Source organism: Heliangelus exortis, chromosome 1 (genome assembly GCF_036169615.1).
Source record: "Heliangelus exortis chromosome 1, bHelExo1.hap1, whole genome shotgun sequence".
In the NCBI taxonomy this organism is placed as follows: domain Eukaryota; kingdom Metazoa; phylum Chordata; class Aves; order Apodiformes; family Trochilidae; genus Heliangelus; species Heliangelus exortis.
The window spans coordinates 197,081,350-197,102,044 of NC_092422.1; the positions used below are offsets into that span (position 1 = coordinate 197,081,350).

The 20,695-nt window shown below is 49.8% G+C and overlaps 1 protein-coding gene across 4 annotated transcripts in view; it reads right to left on the reverse strand.

Moving 5' to 3' along the window:
- NRF1 (nuclear respiratory factor 1) overlaps positions 1-20,695 on the reverse strand; it is a 99,539-nt gene that overhangs the window by 39,823 nt on the left and 39,021 nt on the right. For all 4 annotated transcript variants that reach the window (XM_071734287.1, XM_071734286.1, XM_071734285.1 and 1 more), the window contains exons 6-9: positions 14,310-14,468; positions 12,969-13,166; positions 8,753-8,854; positions 4,629-4,786 (exon numbers count right to left, since the gene is read on the reverse strand). In XM_071734287.1, coding sequence (XP_071590388.1) covers positions 4,629-4,786; positions 8,753-8,854; positions 12,969-13,166; positions 14,310-14,468 — 617 coding nt within the window. The remainder of the gene's footprint in view (positions 1-4,628; positions 4,787-8,752; positions 8,855-12,968; positions 13,167-14,309; positions 14,469-20,695) is intronic.

The window sequence follows — 20,695 nt, forward strand, 5'->3', positions numbered from 1 at the left end:
GAAGCTCTTCAGGAGAAGCCTGAAGGTAACAGACACTGTGCTCATTAAAGTGCTGCTGGAAGATGAGGCTGCTTTAAAGAAAAGGGTTCAGGGAGACCTCAGAGCACCTTCCAGTGCCTGAAGGGGCTCCAGGAAAGCTGGGGAGGGACTTGGGACAAGGGCCTGGAAGGATGGGACCCTCCGAGGGGGAAGGGTTTCCAGCTGGGAGAGGGGAGATGGAGAGGAGATCTTGGGCAGGGAGGGAGGGAGGGAGGGAGAAATTGTTTGGGGTGAGGGTGCTGAGCTTTAGAACCAGGTTGCCCAGGAAAAGAGTCTCTGCCCCATCCCTGGCAGTGTTCAAAGCCAGGTTGGATGGGGCTTGGAGCAATCTGGGAGGGAGGTGTCCCTGCCCATGGCAGGGGGGTTGGAATGAGCTGAGCTTTCAGTTCTCTTCCAACCCAAACCATTCCAGGATTCTCTTTCTTGGGCAGGGAGGGAGGGAGAAATTGTTTGGGGTGAGGGTGCTGAGCCCCTGGGTGCCCAGGTTGCCCCCAGAAGCTGTGGCTGCCCCATCCCTGGCAGTGTCTCAGGTCAGGTTGGATGGGGCTTGGAGCCCCCTGGGCTGGTGGGAGGTGTCCCTGCCCATGCAGGGGTTGGAACTGGATGAGCTTTGAGGTCCCTTCCAACCCAAACCATCCTGTGATTCTATGATATTCTCCATATGTCTATCACTGGGCATTTAATGACAGCAAATTTTATTTGCCATCTGGCTGCAGAGCCAGAGAGCTGTGAGCATCCCTCAGGAACTGTCCAGATTGCTCCAGACTTTTGGACAACTATTGGCTACTTCCAATGACTCATCACAAAATTCTTCCAAACCCACCTCCTTCCTGCACCTTCATCTCCTGTCTTTTCATACCTTAATGAACTAAAAACATAGGTATTTTCTTTAGCATATCCTTCAGAAAAGATCTGAGGAGCCACCTAGGAGCCTCTTCCCTAACTGTCCTGCTCATTCTCTGGCAGACCAATTAACTCAAAAATATTCCAAGTGCTTCCTACTCATTGTCTCTCCCAGATGCTGTTGCACTTCCCAGCTGCACCCCCTCAAGGTGTATTTGCATTTCTAAAAAGGGACATTTGCAAAGGGACTTTTTACAAGGGCATGGAGTGATAGGACAAGGTGGAACAGCTTCAAGATGGAAGATTCAGATTGGTCACTAGGAAGAAATTCTTCACTATGAAGGTGGTGAGACCCAGGTTGCCTAAAGAAGTGGTTGAAACCTCACCCCTGGAAACATTCAAGGTCAGACTGGATGTGGCTCTGAGCTCTCTGATCCAGCTGAAGATGTCCCTGATGACTGCTGGGGGTTGGACTGGATGCTTTTTAACTCCCAACCTGGACCATTCTGTGAATCTCTTCTGAACCTCAGCTGTGTGAAGGCAGCTATGCTGCAGGAAAGCCAACCCCAACCCAGCAAACCTGGGCTGGGCACAGGTTTCCTGATGTCACCCTGCTTCCCAGACTTCACACAGCACTTACTTGAATCCCCTTCCCAGGGCAACTGAGAGTTTTAATCCTCTGTTACTGCTGCATCCCTGAAAATCACAATAACGATCTGCGGCGTAAAAAGCTTTTTCCAGTTCCAGTCTGCTCTGCAAACATTAATTGGTTCAAATCAATGAATTAATTACCCACCTCCACTTTGCTTTCTTTTACTAGAAGGCCTAATACTTCCCATCCTCAAACCTGGCAGAGGTTGTACCATCCATCATGTCATGCTGCTGGCAGAGCTACTGCTCTACACGGGACTGGGGAAGACTCAGCAGCCACTGGAGCAAGATTTAGATGGGAGCTTTCAGCTAAATTAGGAAGAAAAATTCCAAAGCTGGGAAGATCCACCAGCTTTCAGGGACCAGAGCCTTGTTGAGAGCTTCCTGCAGGCAATGGAGAGACCACAGTGACACAGCTGAGGCCACAAGGAGCATTTTGGGACAAAGGAAGAAGAGCACCATGTGAAATGGTGTTGGAGAGGACAGTCACATAGAAAGATCTCCATCTCTGGGATGTGTGTCACCAAGAGGGTGACAACAAGCTGGGAAATAAACCAGGAGGCTCCTCATTCCCACTGCTACAGCCTTCACACTGCTCCTGAACTCCAGGCTTTCCTGGGCATGATGTGGTTGATCCTGTCTTGAGGCACAGTAGAGGCTGAATGATTTCCTGAAGGTTCTTCCATCCACATTTTCCAGAAGGCTCCCTTTAGTTCTCACAATACTTCTTGTTACATTCTGAATTTCTTAAGCTAATACAGGAAAAGAAACTACTCAGTGTGACTTCAAGGGCTAAAAATGAATAGTGATGGGATGGGATGAAATTAAATTGGAAGTGCACTCGTGTTCTAGTCCAGAAAAACTTCATGAAAAACACATAGAAAAATCTGTCACCTGGAAATGTGCAGGGGACAGGTCCTGCAAGTTGAATTCTAGGAGGTGACTTTTCCCTGCAACTCCATGCATGGCTACTTTAGTTGTTCTTCTGAAAGTGTCCTAAAAAATCACTTGCTTTTAAAAGGCAACTTCATAGTGGAACTATTGGCAAAAAAGCCAACTTTACCCACCTCGTGTGGCAGCAAAAAGAACATATCTGAGAAAAAATAGAAAACTGTTTCTGTCCTAGCTCAAACCAGGAAAGAAAAAGTTCTAGGTGTGTTGATGATTCAGCATTTTGGAAGCAAGATTCCCCTCTGGATCAAGGTGGCTCCTTTAGCAATTTGGAGCTTTACTCCAGGCATCACAAGGCTGGGGATTTGTGCCTTGTCCCTAACCCAGAGCTGCTCAGTCAACAGCCTCTGGGCCAGAATCCCCATCTGGATGAAGAAAATATTTTGTCTACATCTCAAGAGTGTGAAATCCCCCATGCTGGGTTCCCTCTGGTGCTCCTGCCACAGCCATTCCCAGCTTTTCAGAACAGCAGGGAAAGTTGAAGCAACTCACCAGAGCTGATCAAGGGCTTCCTGCTGCAAGGACCTGTGGAGAACTGTGGTGGGGCTCTTGGTAACCTGAGTACAACCAAAAACCCAGCAGAGCTCATTCCAAGACAAAAAGCAGCATTACTACAGCAGCTCATTCTCCTTCTCAGGCTTTGGATGCAGTTTCCCCATGGAAAAACTGCCTTGGCATGGCTTGGGAACTGTCTGACAGAACAAACCCAGAGGGGTACAGTAAATTTTTCCTCCTCCACCTGGCAAGGGGTGACAAGTGAAGCCCCCCAGGGATGGATATTGGGCCTGATGCTGTCTGAAATCTTCATCAGCAACCTGGATGTTGGGACCTGAGCACCCTGATGAAGTTTGCTGATGACAGCAGGATGAGTTGACACCCCAGAAGGGAGAGCCACCCCCCAGGAGGACTTCAGACAGACTGGAGGAGGGGGCCAGCAGGAACTTTATGAAGTTCAACTTGGAGAAATGTCAGGTCTTGTACCTGGGAACACATAAGCCAGGAGTGCAGCTGGAGAGGAGCCTTGTGGAAAGGGAGCTGGGGGTCTTGGTGAACAAGAGGCTCAAGATGAGTGAAGAGTGAGCTGCAGCAGCACAGAAAACCAACAGGATGCTGGGCTGCAGCAACAAGGGCATCACCAGCAGAGACCATGAAGCCATCATCCCACTCTGCTCAGCATTTGACAGACCAAGCCTGGAGTATTGCATTCATTTTGGGCCCTGCTGTACAAAAAGGATGTGGACAAGGTGGAGGAGGTCCAGAGAAGAGACAGGAGAATGATCAGAGGACCTGCCATGTGAGGAGAGGCTGAGAAAACTGCATCTGTTCAGCCTTGAGAAGGCTCAGGGCAGACCTAATTCTGATGTTCCAGTGCTCCAGGGGGGCTCCAAAGGAGATGGAGACTCCCTGTGTACAAGGAATCCCATGGACAAGGGGCAATGGGCACAAGGTGCTCCTGGGGAGATTCCAGTTGGACACAAGAGGGAAAATTTTTCCCTCTGAGGCCAGTCAGACATTGGAATGGTCTCCCAGGGTGGATTCCCCCACTTTGGGAAGTTTGAAGTCTCTGCTCAATGGGTGCTGGGACATCTCAGCTCAACAATAACATGAGGAGGGTTGGAGCAGCTGATCCTGGAGGTCCCTTCCCAAGTGAACATTCTGTGGTTCTGTGATCACAAATTCTACTTCAGAAACACACCTGGGAGAAACCCCAAAACCTCTGGAGGAGATTCTGATTTCTGAAGAGAGCCCATACTGCCCCACAAGAGGATAATTCAGTCTTCTTAACTAAAATTGAGGGAAACCCAGACCAGCACACTCCAAAGGTGCAGTGAGCACAGCAACCTCAGTTCTGTAACTGGACCCTTGCTGCACAAATGAGATTGTTCAGAGTGTACAGTTACTACCTCCCTTTTTCTCTTTCTCTTTTCCATGTCAGAGCTCATCTATTGTTACAGTGGAAATGAGGAACTGTCCTCCAGACACCTGGACAGGGCCTGACACAGGAATTTGCTACAGAAAAGCCTCTGTGGGGCTCCCAAAAGCTCTGGGACTGCACACTTTGGGCTTTGCACCGTTAAGGGTGAAAACCAAGAGGGAAGTGTTGTGTGTGGCTGCTTCAGGGCTGCTCCATCTCTCCCCTGTACCTGTTGAGTGCCATGGTAACAGTTGCTCCTTGTTGCATCTCCTGAGATGCTGCCACTGCTGCTTCTGCTAATGATGCCACTGCCTGCGTGGCCTCTGATGCCTGCGTGGTCTGGATGGTCATCTCCCCCCCCTGTAGCGTTGCCCAGTTCTGCTCCACCTGCAGGGAGGAAAAAAAGAAAGAAGAAAGGTCTTAAGATTGGATGTCAGACCATAAATGCACTTTTGCTCCTTAAAATGAAAGAACCAGACAGTTCCAAGAGGGCTTCGCAGTCTCCTGGCCATGCTCTGACTCTGAGAGACAGGGAAAAAAAACAGGACAAAGCCTGGGATCCACCAGAGAAAACTCCTGGACTCTACAGCTCTTTTTCAGCCACTTTTGCAGTGAGTTTCTCTGGTCAGCCCAGCACTGCTGTTCTCCAGATGTTGAATCTGCAAAGAGGAACTTCAGTTTTCTTATAGAATTATAGAATCCCAAATTGGTTTGGGTTGGAAGGGACCTTTAAAGCCTTAAAGCTCCTCCAGTCCCAAAGGGACAACCCAGGGACCCCTCCCCCAGTCCAGGGGGCTCCAAACCCATCCAAGGTGTCCATGAAAGCTTCCAGGGATGAGGGAACCCTAATTAATGCTCCTCAACTTAATGAGCATGGAATCCTGGAAGGGTTTGGGCTAGAGGGGACCTTAAAGCTCCTCCAGTCCCAAGGGGACAACCCAGGGACACCTCCCCCAGCCCAGGGGGCTCCAAACCCACCCAAGGTGTCCATGAAAGCTTCCAGGGATGAGGGAACCCTAATTAATGCTCTTTGACTTAATGAGCATGGAATCCTGGAAGGATTTGGGCTGGAGGGGACCTTAAAGCTCCTCCAGTCCCAAGGGGACAATCCAGGGGTTTTCTATCTCCCTCTTTCATTGATGAACTCAAGGTTTGGGTTGGAAGGGACCTCAAAGCTCATCCAGTTCCAACCCCTGCATGGGCAGGGACACCTCCCACCAGCCCAGGGTGCTCCAAGCCCCATCCAACCTGGAATCCAACACCTCCAGGGATGGGGCAGCCACAGCTTTTTGGGGCACCCAGGGTCTCACCACCCTCACACCAAAAAATTTCTTATTATTCTGTGTGCTTCTCCCACACATGGAAAATGCACCCTCTAAACATCTGTGAAGCCCCTCAACCTCCCACAAACCCTTTCCATCCAGCCACATCCACCACAAAACAGGAGTTCTGATTATTGCTGCACTTGGATCACTGCCTCCCAGTTTATTAAGTAGGTGCTGGACCCCCAGCAGGGCTCATGTCCTGCAGGGAAATGAGCTGTGCTTGCCTCACTCCTTCCTTTTTTCTGCACCCATTTTGGGGAACAGTCCATGTTTCAGGATTTATTTGTACAGCACTTGTCAACTGGGATGGGTTTGAGCCAACTGGAATTTCTCTGTGCTACAGGAATATACTTAATAAAAGGAGATGGCAGATGGAAAGTACCCTTGTTCAGCTATTTCAGGGACTTTCAGTTCCCACACTTGAGACCTTTAAGTAAAGTTCACCCAGTCTTGGTTGCTCATTTTCCACCTTGCCCACGTGTCTGCATTTGGGACTTCACCACTGGTGAGATAATGAGTGCACAGCCACAAAATCCACCAGGATGTGAAGCAGAAGTAAGCACTGGACCAAAAAAAAAAAAAAGAAAAAAAACCAAACAAAAACACTAAAGATATGGAGAATGAAGGCTGTCAAACCCCTGCTTTGCAGGATGAAGATCTTTGCCCCCACCACTGTCCTCAGCCCCCTAAACCTTTCAGACCACTCACCATCACCACAAAAAAGGATCCCATAGGTTGTGATGAAAGAAAAACAAACCTTTAGCTGGCTAAATGGAGAAAGGGAGGAAGAAGTTGCAGATGGGAGAGGGCTGGAGAGAGTCAAGCCTGAATTTTTTGTACCCATCAGCAATGCCAAACTTGAACTGAAGCCAGCCTGACCCCAGCCACCCCACTAGAGGAACAGACATCATTATTTTTTTTTTCCCAAACACATGACAACACAGTTGAGTGACAAGCAGGTCTCCACTGTGACACAGAGCAAAGATGCCTAAGCTGTTTCAGACCAGGGGCAGAGGAAGGTCTGGAAAAGAAGTGGGGATTGTCCAAGTGTTCCTTCATCCTACCAGGAAGGTTGAGGTGCTGGGACATCAGCAAACATCCCTGATCCAGGCTGCTCAGCATCCTATAAACACATGGAGCACCAGGCAGGAGGACAAAAACCTCAGTGGGCTGTGGGTCTGCCTGTACCCATCCCCACAGCAAGTTTGCTTTCTTATTTTTATCAAAAATATCACTTCCATGTCCTCTCCATGCAGGGAATTAGATGCCTGTGTTCCCCTGCTTTCTATTTGTGCCTTGGAAAAATGTTTTTCAGATCTCAAGAGGCAAAACTGGATCTGAAAAAGCCTCAAGGCAGCTGCAAAGTGCTCGGAGGTTGTTTCACAGGGGGTCTGAGATGGGTCTGAGCACAGCAAAGCTGTTCTGTGCTGCCACCTGTCGTTCTGACACCCTGTCCCTGCAGAGGCCACTCCTCAGCAGAAATTCTCCCATGTAAAGGGGTAAAAAGCAACCTCCAGCCTGGTTTAAAGGTGGGTTTGGGGATGTAAGAGGGTAAAAAAAAAAAAAATTTAAAATAATCTTCATACTCTTAAAGGAATGATCCTTAAATACACATCAAAACTTTTTGACTCAATTAAAATAAATTTTAACAGGTAGAAAAATAAATGCATGTAACTTTGAGTGCTCAGATTTCGGGGTTTGAAGTGGTCTGATCAAGTCCTCAACAGAAGCAACTTTGCAAAGCTCTAAAGCACTAAAAAAACCTTTCACAGTAAATGGAACAGTAACTCTGCAGCATCTGCTGTGTCTCCACACTGCTGTGCATCTGCAGAACCACAGCATTGGAAGGGCTGGAAGAGACCTTTAAGATCATCAAGACCAACCCTTAATCCGGCTCTGCCAAGGCCACCCCTGCCCCATGTCCCTCATCCCCACATCCCCAGGGCTCTGAAACCCCTCCAGGGATGATGGGGACTCCAGCCCTGCCCTGGGCAGCCTGGGCCAGGCCCTGACAACCCTTTCCAGGGAGAAATTCTTCCCCAGCTCCAACCTAAACCTCCTGTGGTGCAAGCTGAGGCTTTTCCTCTTGTTCTATCACTTGTTCCTTGGCAGAAGAAGCCCATGAGGAGCTGCACAAGTCTCACTCTGGGATTTATTTACAAACCTCCTCAAAAGCTGCAGCAAAAAGACCTTTAAGATCATCAAGACCAACCCTTAACCCAGCCCTGCCCAGGCCCCCCCACCCCATGTCCCTCATCCCCACATCCCCAGGCTCTGAAACCCCTCCAGGGATGATGGGGACTCCAGCCCTGCCCTGGGCAGCCTGGGCCAGGCCCTGACAACCCTTTCCAGAGAGAAATTCTTCCCCAGCTCCAACCTAAACCTCCTGTGGTGCAAGCTGAGGCTTTTCCTCTTGTTCTATCACTTGTTCCTTGGCAGAAGAAGCCCATGAGGAGCTGCACAAGTCTCACTCTGGGATTTATTTACAAACCTCCTCAAAAGCTGCAGCAGAAGAACAGCCCCGTTTTTTCCAGAGATCAGTGGCCAAAGACTCAAAGGATTTGCCCACAGCCATGTGTGAACCTTTGCTAACCACAAGGCTCAAAATATCCCAGGCATTGCTCCCAAAAAAACTCAGCATTCAGGAGCTACAGCAGAGATGGAGCAGTTATTAAATACGAACGCACACATGTGGAGTTCTGCAGGTCATTAGGCCTCTATCTCTACAGCAGAGCTCACTGAATCAATAAACTGAGATATATATAAAATTAAAAAATTAAAAATTAACTATGAAATTCCACCATTTGTGCAGTCCTGAGTCAAGTTGATTGAATTTTAGCACCTTCTACATAAGAAGCTGTATCCCACATCCACCCGAGTGCGGATGGAACCCCCAGCCCTGCAGAGGGGGGGAAGAAAGGCTCAGTGTTTCCTGAGACCTCTTCATTCTAGAAAAGCTGTAATTTTCTTGAAGCAGAGACAGGACAATTGTGGTTTGTGCACCAAGAAGATGACCCCAGGTCCTTACCTCTCCATCAGCCACTGCAGAATAATTGACTTGTGCAACGGTGACCGTGGTGGGCAGCTCAGAGGCATCAGCCAGCGTGGCCACTGTAGCACCAGTGCCAACCTGGGGGAGACAACAAAATGCAAGTTGAACAGGTTTGTTCCTGCAGGAAAACATCTCCCTAAGTCACTCAACTGATCCCAGATGGAAAAGCATCACTCAGACAGAGAACAACAACAACTGCAGAGCTGGCGGAAAACGCGGAGCTGACAGGAAGGGCCAGGGGAGGAAATCCCAAACATCAGAACCACCTTCAGCTACAGCATCTTCCAGACAGGTATGGACCAAGTTTGGCACAGCTCTGGTGCTGTTCATGCAGGAGACTGGGTCCTCACTATTCTGGCAAAGAGCAGCAGCTGGACACTGCTACCAGGAGAGGCTGAGGAGCTGGGAGTGTTGAGACTCCAGGGGGACCTTAGAGCTGCCCCCCAATCCCTGAAGGGAACCTCCAGGAAGGCTGCAGAGGGACTTTTCAGAAGAGTGTCCAGTGCTAGGAGAAGGGGAAATGGTTTGAAAGTGCAGGAGAAGAGGTTCAGCCTGGAGCTTAGGAAGAAGTTCTTCAGGAGGAGGGTGCTGAGACTCTGGAACAGATTGCCCAGAGAAGTTGTGGCTGCCCCCTCCCTGGAGGTGTTCAAGGCCAGGTTGGATGAGGCTTGGAGCAACCTGGGCTGGATGAGAGGTGTCCCTGGGCATGGAGCTTGGAGGAGATGAGCTCTGAGCTCCCTTCCCACCTCAGCCCTCTAGGAACATCCTACAACTCAAACCTTTACACACGTCAAGAATTCAAGACCTTTCTTTATCTTTCCAAGCACTGCTGTGTTCCACAGAATTGTGACTAAACCTACACCACATGACTGCTGAGAGGACTCAATCAACCCTCAGGCTCTTTTATTTCAGAGTTTCAAATGAACTTTAAGCTACAGCTCATGGGGCAAGATGAGATTTAGGGAGATTGAGGTTGGACAGTAGGAAGAAATTCTTTAATTTGAGGGTGGTGAGACCCTGGGCCAAGTTGCCCATGGAAGCTGTGGCTGCCCCTGGAGGTGTTCAAGGCCAGGTTGGATGAGGCTTGGAGCAACCTGGGCTGGATGAGAGGTGTCCCTGGGCATGGAGCTTGGGGGAGATGAGCTCTGAGCTCCCTTCCCACCTCACCCATTCCATGATTCCCAGGCATTAGTGTGGTGTCCAAGTGGAGCCAACCTGGTTTTCCCAGGGTGTGGAAGTCACTTAAAAAACTATGGAGAAGTCCTGGATCTGAGCACCCTCATTTCTAAGCCTTATTTTGAGCCACTCAAATGCTCAGAGGGCTGAGCAGCTCCCTGGGAAGCCAGGCTGAGGGATTGGGGTTGTTCAGCCTGGAGAAGAGGAGGCTCCCAGGTGAGCTTAGAGCAACCTTCCAATATCTGAAGGGGCTCCAAGAAAGCTGGGGGAGGGCTTTGGACACAGGGGGGTAGGGAGAGGAGAAGGGAAATGGGTTAAAACTTGGAGAGAAAGGGGAGATTGAGGTTGGAGATGGGGAGGAAATTCTGGAATTTGAGGGTGGGGAGAGCCTGGCCCAGGTTGTCCAAGGAAGTTGTGGCTGCCCCATCCCTGGCAGTGTCTCAGGTCAGGTTGGATGGGGCTTGGAGCCCCCTGGGCTGGTGGGAGGTGTCCCTGCCCATGCAGGGGGTTGGGACTGGAGGAGCTTTAAGGTTTTTTCCAACCCAAACTATTCTGTGATTCTCTAACTCTCTTTGCTTACCATTCACCAAATCTCTTCTCTCCAGGCACTTGCCAAACCTTGGTTCCTCCTGAATAACTCCATTACTTTTGGAAATAACCTGTTCCCCATTCACCAGTTGGGAAGACAAAGGTGGGGAGATGTGCAGCTTTGTTTCTAAGGAGAATTAAACCTATGAATTCTATAAAGTCAGTGGGATCTCAGGTACCCAGCCCCTGAAAGAACACTCCTCAAAGGGAAAACATCAGCAGGTGAACAAACAGAACCTGCTTGGCAGGTCTGCTGGGCCTTGGGGGGGAGGAGCAACCTCTGAAAAGCTTTCCTAGGGAAAAATAAGAAAGAAAAAAAAATACCAACCCCCTTCAAACAAACCCCCACATCGTGTTTTTATCTTCCAGGTTGTGAAATGAGAACAGAAATTTATGTTTGAGACTTCACTGAGAAACATGTTCTAGGTTAGGTATGAGAGGGCACTGATGGTTTGCAGGCAGGAGCAGAGGGGAAACTGAGGCTCAAATCCCCTACCCATGAGGAGCTCTTGGGAAGTTTCAAGAGCTGGGCCAGGCCCTGACAACCCTTTCCAGGGAGAAATTGTTCCCCAGCTCCAACCTAAACCTCCTGTGATGCAAGCTGAGGCTTTATTGACATCCTTTTCCAGTGGCTGACAACCCTTATGGGGAAGGAATTGTTCCTAAAATCCAATTTAAACCTCCCTCTCCCAACACTCCATCCCATTGCCACCACAGGTATGAACTCTTTGTTCATAAATGGATTCATCAAATCCAGGCCAGATCCCTGAATCACTTGCCCAGTGAGCTGCAGAAATGCTTGAACTGCCAGAAAGAGGAAAATAAGTGGTGGGAGTGGGGAATCACAGAATCATTAAGGCTGGAAAGGACCTTGAAAGGCTGAGAGAGTTGGGGTTGTTCAGTCTGGAGAGGAAAAGGCTCCAAGGAGACCTCATTGTGGCCTTCCAGGATCTGAAGGGGCTCCAGGAAAGGTGGGGAGGGACTTTTTAGGATGTCAGGGAGTGACAGGAGCAGGGGAATGGATTCAAAGTAGAGGAGGGGAGATTGAGATTGGAAGTTAGGAAGAAGTTCTTCCCCATGAGGGTGGTGAGAGGCTGGAACAGGTTGCCCAGAGAGGTGGTGGAAGCCCCATCCCTGGAAGTTTTGAAGGTTGGATGGGGTTTGGAGCCCCCTGGGCTGGTGGGAGGTGTCCCTGGTCATGCAGGGGGTGGGAACTGGGTGGTCTTAAATGTCCCTTCCAACCCTGACAATTCTATGATTCTATGACCTTCATGATCACAGAGTCCAACCAGGTCCAAGGAAGTGATTCTGCCCCTGTGCTCAGCTCTGGGGAGGCCACAGCTTGAGTCCTGTGTCCAGTTCTGGGCCCCTCAGCTCAGGAAGGAGATTGAGGTGCTGGAGCAGGTCCAAAGGAGGCAACTGGGCTGGGGAAGGGATCCAGCACAGATCCTCTGAGGAGAGGCTGAGGGAGCTGGGGGTGTTGAGGCTGGAGAAGAGGAGGCTCAGGGGAGACCTCATCACTCTCTCCAACTCCCTGAAAGGAGGTTGGAGCCAGGGGGGGGTTGGGCTCTTTTCCCAGGCAACTCTCAGCAAGACAAGAGGGCACAAGAGGTCTCAAGTTGTGCCAGGGGAGGTTTAGGTTGGACATGAGAAAGAATTTCTTTCTGGAGAGGGTGATCAGGCATTGGAATGGGCTGCCCAGGGAAGGGGTGGATTCTCCATCCCTGGAGATATTTCCAAAGAGCCTGGATGTGGCACTCAGTGCCATGGGCTGGGAACTGCAGTGGGAGTGGATCAAGGGTTGGACTTGATGAGCTCTGAGGTCCCTTCCAACCCAGCCAGTTCTAGGATTCTATGATAATCCAAGTCCCACAATCTCTGAACCACCTCCTGAAGCACCACATCTAAATGCTTCTTGAACAGCTCCAGGAATGGTGACTCCACCACCTCCCTGGGCAGCCCATCCCAAAGCCTCACCACTCTTTCAGTAAAAGAACTGTTCCTAATATCCAACCTAAACCTCCCCTGGCTCAATTTAAACCCATTTCATCTCATCCTCTTGTTAGTTATTTGGGAGAAAAGACCAACACCAGCCTCTCTCCAGCCTCCCTTCAGGAAGCTGTAGGGAGCAGTAAGATGTTCCCTGAGCCTTCTCTTCTCCAGACTCAATAACCCCAGTTCCCACAGTCACTCCTTGTACACCATGCCCTCCAAACCAAAGTTTTGTAGCTCTTCTCTGAACACACTCCAGGATGAGAGAGGATGAGACTGCTTCTTTGGGCTGTGAGTATTGGCTTAACAAGCCTAAGACATCCAAATAAAGACAAAATTCTCCCAAAAGGAGTTAGCACTAAACCACCACCTGCATGTAGAACACTCAACCCTGAGTCAGCCGTGCTGGAAATGCAAAGCCTAGGGTTCCACTCACCTGGATGAGGGAGACAGTGCCATCAGGGTTACTGAAGGTTTGTACCACTGTCTGTGAGGGCACCAGGTGTGCTATACTGTGTGTGGTTGTTGTCTGCTGCTGTGTCTGCTGGTCCTCAAAGGCATAGAGGAGGTCTTCACGCCCGTGCTGTTTGTAGCAGTTCTTCACGATCGTCCGCAGAGCTTGGGTCCAGGACACCTACAACCAGCAGAAAGAGGGGAAAAAAGAAAAGACTCAAGAGGCAGCACAGAGGTTTCCCAAAGCACTGCAGTGCTGCTCCAGCTGTGACTTGCATTCTGATTTTTACAAGGCTTTATTTGGCTTTTTTTAAAGAAATACTCAAACCAACCAAAGACAGCGATAACTCAACCCTCTCTCCTCATTCCCCTCCATTTTCTTCCCAGAAAACCACCCTGGAGAGTTATGACATTGCTGGGTACTGATACAGAGTGAACACTCTTCATAGAATCATAGATTCTGTGTCATGAATCTGAATCACAGATTCAGAATCATAGATTGGGTTGGGTTGGAAGGGACCTTAAAGCTCATCCAGTTCCAACCCCCTGCATGGGCAGGGACACCTCCCACCAGCCCAGGGGGCTCCAAGTCCCATCCAACCTGGAATTCAACACTGCCAGGGATCAAAGGGGCTGCCAGAGCTTCCTTGGGCAACCTGGGCCAGGGTCTCACCTCCCTCACACCAAGTATAAGAGTCCTCATTGTTCAGGGGGGGTCAGTGTCCTTTCGAAGGCTTCAAGAGGCAGTGACACAGACTCTGTGGTAAATCATAGCACCAGGGAATGGGTTGGGTTGGAAGAGGCCTTAAAGCTCATCCAGTTCCAACCCCCTGCATGGGCAGGGACACCTCCCACCAGCCCAGGGGGCTCCAAGCCCCATCCAACCTGACCTGAGACACTGCCAGGGATGGGGCAGCCACAGCTTCTTGGGGCACTGGGGGCCAGGGCTGCACTACCTTCACAGTGAAGAATTTCTTCTTAATGTCTAGGAATGTCTAAACAACTTGCATCCTTGGTGAGCAGAGGGTCTTAGGCTGGGCAGGATGCTTCATAAGGCCAAAGAGACAAGCAGGTTCTGCAGGCAGCAGAAAGGGACCCAGTGCAGAAAGAGATGTGGTGACCCCACAAACCCAGCAGGGACAGAGCAGACAGAAGGTCACACCTCTGCCATCTCATTGACCTCCCAGGCTGAATGTCTGACACCGAGTCAAGGCAGGGCTGATGTCATAGTTTCTTCTGTCACTCGAGGGCAAAAATATTCCTACAAAAACCCTTTGCAAGCCCCTGCACTCAGCTGGAAGGCAGAGAGACCCAGGGTACTGACCCTCTGCTTCTGCTCCTCTGTGCGGACATCGCTGCGAACGTTGGCCCACGGGATGTCCTCAGGCCACCAGATGGGCTTGCAGCTTTCCTTGCCCCAGCCTGGTTTTCCACGACCTGTGGAATACTTCAGCATCTCAGGGATGAAAGCTCGCAGCTGTGCCTGGAACAAAGCACAGAAGAAGGTTGAGAGTTTTTTAGGAACCCTCATCTCTTGTTTTTTTGAGGTGTATGGTGCAACGTGATTTAAGTTCCATGGTGGTTGGAGCCATCAGCTGCAAGAGACCTGGATGCTTAAGAAAGATGGATAAATATTTTACCATCTCCCCCCAAGACTCAGCTGAGAACAGCTTAGTAGCACGGGGAACAAAATTAAGGCAGCTAATTACACCAGCAAGACTCAAACACGCACTGTAGCAACACACTGTGTGCTTCAAATATCACTGTGAAGGGAGACAGGCAGCCTGAAAGGGAGAAAAAAACCCTCAAAACCTGAATAATTCAGAAAAAAACAAACCCCACACTCCATGTCCCCACAGGAACTCAGCTGTGAGCTGATGTACATTTTACAGGGATGCTGCAAAGAGGATGGAGCTTCAGGAAGATGCTCAGCTGTAAAAACCAGGAATCTCACACACACTCCTGGGGAATATAACACACACTGGACTCATTTTCTTAATAACCTTTAACTTCTGCCAGACTGGGGACACCTTTCAGCTTCATTTTACTTCTTAGCACCCACAAAAACTGGTCAATTAGTGACTGCCATTACCATCAGAAGGCAACACCTTAAAAAAACTTGGAAAGCAAATTGAGCAGATGCATCACCAAGAGCAAGTAACATCCTCAGTGTCACCAAAGGGAACACAAAACTCATAGAGGTTTTCTGACACATCTGATTTTTGTACCAAGGACTAGCTGAAGCCTCAGGAAAATGCTGGAGGAGAAGGGAGAGCTCACAACCATGTCAGAGAAAACCATGTTAGGTTCAAGCATGGGGAGGAGGTGCTCATGTCCCCCGTGCCATTGGTCTGACAGAGGAACAGAGGATGCTTGGGTGAGAAGAAAACAGAATCATAGAACAATTGGCGTTGGAAGGGACCTCTAAAAGTCACCCAGTCCAACCCCTGCAGTCAGCAGGGACACCCCCAACCAGATCAGGATGCTCAGAGCCTCCTCAAGCCTTGAACATCTCCAGGGATGAGGCCTCAACCACCTCCCTGGGCACCCTGGTTTTGTTCCCCCACCCTCCAGGTAAAGAACTTGTTCCTGACATCCATTCTAAATCTGCTCTTTTTTAATTTAAACCCATTTCCCCTCATCCTATCCCTCTAGGCCCTTGCACACAGTCCCTCTCCACCCTTCCTGTAGCCCCTTCAGACACCACAAGGTCACTCTTAGGTCTCCCTGGAGCCTTTTCCAGGCTGAACAACCCCAGCTCCCTCCTGGCTTTGGAGGAGAAGCTGTTCCAGCTCCCTGAGCATTTTCCTGGTCCTCCTCTGGACTCACTCCATCAGCTCCATGTCCTTCCTGTACTGAGGGCTCCAGAGCTGGAAAAAAAACCAAACCAATTTATTTGCATGCATGGTTTCCTGCATTGCAAACAGTTTGGGCAGGGACCAGGACTTCAAAGGCACTAAAAGTCCAGTAGGTTTATGAGTCCATATCCAGCACATCTGCTGCACAACCTAGAAGAGCCACCCCTGTTCAGAGAAGCAGCTGCATTTCAGTTCCTCCACACCACAGACAACTCCAGCCAGCTCAGAGAAGTACAAAAAAAAAAAAAAATTATAAACAAAGGCACAAAAAACCCCACATATTGGTGCCCTTTTCCCCAGCCCAGGCCAAGCCTGTCCATGATGCATCTTCCACTGCAGGGCCAACCATCACCTGCCATGCCCAAGGTCCTGTTGAGTCAAATAAAACCTGCTGAGAGCATTGAGTTGCCTGGTGCAAAAAGAGTTAAAAGCTCCTTCCCTGCTGCCTGCAAGCCCTGCTCCTCGTTACCAGGTGGATTAATTACTGGTCCCAGGGAGTTCAGCAGCAGCTCAAGCCACTCATGGCACTTGTTAAGGAGGGTTTGCCTCTAATCCTCCAGGGAGACAATCAGCAGCAGCCTTCCAACCTGCTCCAGCACCAGGGCTTCTCTAATTAGTGCCCTAACCAGAGCTCACCAGGGCTCCCACATCCAGACAAAGATCCTGAATCCATCAGGGAGCAGCTGGGAAGAACTGGTGGGAGCCACATCTTCTGCTGACTCCAGCCACCAAGCACCCCAAACCCAAACCTCTTGCTAGAACAATTAAAACCAGCTCCAATTTGCACGGTTGCTCTTTTCACCTCTGGTACAGAGGGGGGGTTTGTGTCAGAGGAACTGGAAGAACTGGGGGGGATTCAGAATCAGAGCATGGTTAGAGTTGGAAGGGACCTTAAAGCTCACCCAGGGTCACCTCCCACTTGGCTCAGGTTGCTCAGAGCCCCATCCAGTCTGGCCTTGAGTGTTTCCAGGGATGGGATAGCCACAACTTCCCTGGACAACCTGTTCCAGGGTCTCTGGCCCCATACCACAGCTTTGATGGGAACCAGAAGGGAGCACAGCAAGCCTTCCAGCTGGGCAATGGCACCATCCCTACCCCTCCTCTGAGAGGATCTGGAAGCCACAAACTGAGTTTAGTGACCACTTTTTTGCTGCTTGGCTTCTCCTAAAATCACAGAACACCTTAGGCTGGAAGGGACCTCTAAAGATCCCCTATTCCAACCCCCTTGCAATGAGAAGGGACATCCTTAAATAGTTCAGGTTGCTCAGAGCCCCATCCAGACTGGCCTTGAGTGTTTCCAGGGATGGGATAGCCACAACTTCCCTGGACAACCTGTTCCAGGGTCTCCCAGCAAGCTGGCCCCATACCACAGCTTTGATGGGAACCAGAAGGGAGCACAGCAAGCCTTCCAGCTGGGCAATGGCATCATCCCTAACCCTCCTCTGAGAGGACCTGGAAACCACAAACTGAGTTTAGTGACCACTTTTTTGCTGCTTGGCTTCTCCTAAATTACAGAGCACATTAGGCTGGAAGGGACCTCTAAAGATCCCCCAGTCCTATGCAATGAGAAGGGACATCCTTAAATAGTTCAGGTTGCTCAGAGCCCCATCCAGACTGGCCTTGAGTGTTTCCAGGGATGGGATAGCCACAACTTCCCTGGACAACCTGTTCCAGGGTCTCTGGCCCCATACCACAGCTTTGATGGGAACCAGAAGGGAGCACCAGCAAGCCTTCCAGCTGGGCAATGGCATCCAGCACCATGGGATCATCCCTACCCCTCCTCTGAGAGGACCTGGAAGCCACAAACTGAGTTTAGTGACCACCTTTTTGGTGCTTGGTTTCTCCTAAACCACAGAACACATTAGGCTGGAAGAGACCTCTAAAGATCCCCTATTCCAACCCCCTTGCAATGAGAAGGGACATCCTTAAATAGTTCAGGTTGCTCAGAGCCCCATCCCACTGAATATCTCCAGAAATGGGGCATCCACCATCTCTCTGGGCAACCTGTTCCAGTGTCTCAGCACCCTCAGTGTAAAGAAATTCTTCATAATATCTAATCTAAATCTACCCTTTTCTAGTTTGAGACTAATTCTATGATTCTAGAAAGCAATAAGATTTCTCCAAGTAGTGGCTGCAGGGTAACAGCCCCACTGCAATGCTTTTTTTTCCTCCAGGATCAAGGTGGGTGATGCTCAAGCATTGGAATTGGGGATTTCAAGCACTGGAATGGGCTGCCCAGGGAAGGGGTGGATTCTCCATCCCTGGAGATATTTCCAAAGAGCCTGGATGTGGCACTCAGTGCCATGGGCTGGGAACTGCAGTGGGAGTGGATCAAGGGTTGGACTTGGTGATCTCTGAGGTCTCTTCCAACCCAGCCAATTCTATGCTCTTCATCCACAAGTTTATAGCATCACCTTTTTGCTCAGGGTACTGAAGGTTTTATTTCCCTTAAGACCACCAGGGAAGCAGAGCAATTAAAAGGAGTTATTTTCATCACCTGGTTGAGGAGCTGACACCTCTGCCACCTGCCTGCTGCCACCTGCAGCTGCTGAAAGCTGAGGCCCCATTTTTCCACTCCCCACAACAAACCTCTTAATTGTGCTGCCCAATTTATCTTCAGAAATATTCTGGGTTTTCCATGGGGCATTGTGCAACATAGTTGAAAAAAACTCATTTCTTTTTAGCCAATATGAAGGACTCTGTGGACAGCTCTGGGAATCACAGAATCATGGAATGGTTTGGGTTGGAAGGGACCTCAAAGCTCATCCAGTCCCAACCCCCTGCATGGGCAGGGACACCTCCCACCAGCCCAGAGGGCTCCAAGCCCCATCCAACCTGACCTGAGACACTGCCAGGGATGGGGAAACCACAGTTTTTCAAAAGGTTGCACCTAGGCCTGGCTCTGTTCCTTCTGCAGGTTGGGGTTGGGAGGTCTGTGTGGGACCCTGCCAGCTCTCCTCACCTCCTCAACTTCATCCCTAATTCCAGGGAAGCTGTGGGCAGGCTGCCTGGGAGCCCCTGGCTTTATGGATCTCTGGAACCAGCTGGAATTGCTCTCCTGAGGAGGACAAACCAACCCAGGCTGGTGCTGGCTGGAAGGTCACATCCAGAGAGTTGTAGCCAACTGGTTGATGTCCAAGTGGAAACCAGTAACAAGAAGTGTCACAGAATCATAGAATCCCAGAATGGTTTGGGGTGGAAGGGACCTTAAAAATCATCTCATTCCAAAGCCCTTCCAAGGGCAGGGACACCTCCCACCAGCCCAGGGGGCTCCAAGCCCCATCCAACCTGACCTGAGACACTGCCAGGGATGGGGCAGCCACAACTTCCTTGGACAACCTGGGCCAGGCTCTCCCCACCCTCAAATTCCAGAATTTCCTCCCCATCTCCAACCTCAATCTCCCCTTTCTCTCCAAGTTTTAACCCATTTCCCTTCTCCTCTCCCTACCCCCCCGTGTCCAAAGCCCTCCCCCAGCTTTCTTGGAGCCCCTTCAGATATTGGAAGGTTGCTCTGAGCTCACCTGGGAGCCTCCTCTTCTCCAGGCTGAACAACCCCAATCCCTCAGCCTGGCTTCCCAGGGAGGTGCTCAGCCCTCTGAGCATTTGAGTGGCTCTGCTCTGGACACCTTCCAGGAGCTCTGTGTCCTTCTGCTCTTGGGGACTCCACAACTGGACACAGAGCTCCAGGTGGGGTCTCAGCAGAGCAGAGCAGGGGTGGGGAGGCTCTGACAAAAAAACCAAACAAGGCACCTCTAGCAGGGCCACAGGGCTGTAGGAGTCAGGTATCATTCATTCTCTCAAACCAATGTGTTTCAAATTGGAATTGTGGCCAAAAATCCCAACCCCACAGCATGGTGTCCTCAGCATATTCATAGCTGTGTTTTATTTCTATTTAAAGTTTGCCTCCAAGTCTGGCAAAAAATATCCAGCAGCTGGATGCTTTCAGCAACAAAACCATCTCCTAAGCACTGCATGCAGCATCTTATTCCTTAAAAATTTTACAAGAAGAAAGACCTGCTGAGCTGTGTGAAAATCCACCCAGGAGTCTGCAGCCCTCTCCATTAATTGTAGTGCTCTGTGCTCAAGTGGTCTGCAGCCACTCAAGGATCTCAGAGATTCATTTAAAGGCATTTAAAGACATTTAAAGGCATTTAAAGCATTGGGATAACTGGGACAGCCATGCTTAAGCCATACAAGACATGAAGAGTGGGGACCCTGTCCAGAGCTTTTGAGAAACCTTCTTTACAAATCTGTTCTGAGTTGGCAGTAAAAAAATGAAGTTTATTCCTAACAAGAAGCACTGGGAGGACTTGAAGTGAGAGGCTTCAGGTTGCTGCACTCTTGCATCAGCATTCTGCACTCTTGCTGACCAAAGGCCCTGCAGAACATGGAGAAGAAAAACTTCTTCATTTAACAGAGTTACAAGAAGCCTGGGAACACGAGTGCTGCATGTGGGTGGAAAAAAAAAAGCCCTGCCAGTAAGTAGTGACTTGGACTGGAGAACTGTTTCACACGTGAAAAGCAGAGAAAAACAAACCTCAGGGGGAACAGGACTTGGCCAAATCTCTGTGCAAGGTTTCCTGACGACCAAGGCCATGTTTGGAAGAAAAAAAAAATAATCTCCAAGCTTATTTTTAGCTTAACATGAAAAGTGTTAGTATTTTATCCCTAGGATATTAGTATTTTATCCATAAAATAGAAGCAGAAGCCCTTTGATGTTTAAATATTTCCAACTCTCTCCCAATAAATAAACAATATGCATTCTAAATCCAGCTGAAGGCTTCTCTGAAGTGAGAGCCTGGCACTTTTAATCCTGCTTTGATGGCAACAGCCACAGCCAAACAGCTGATGG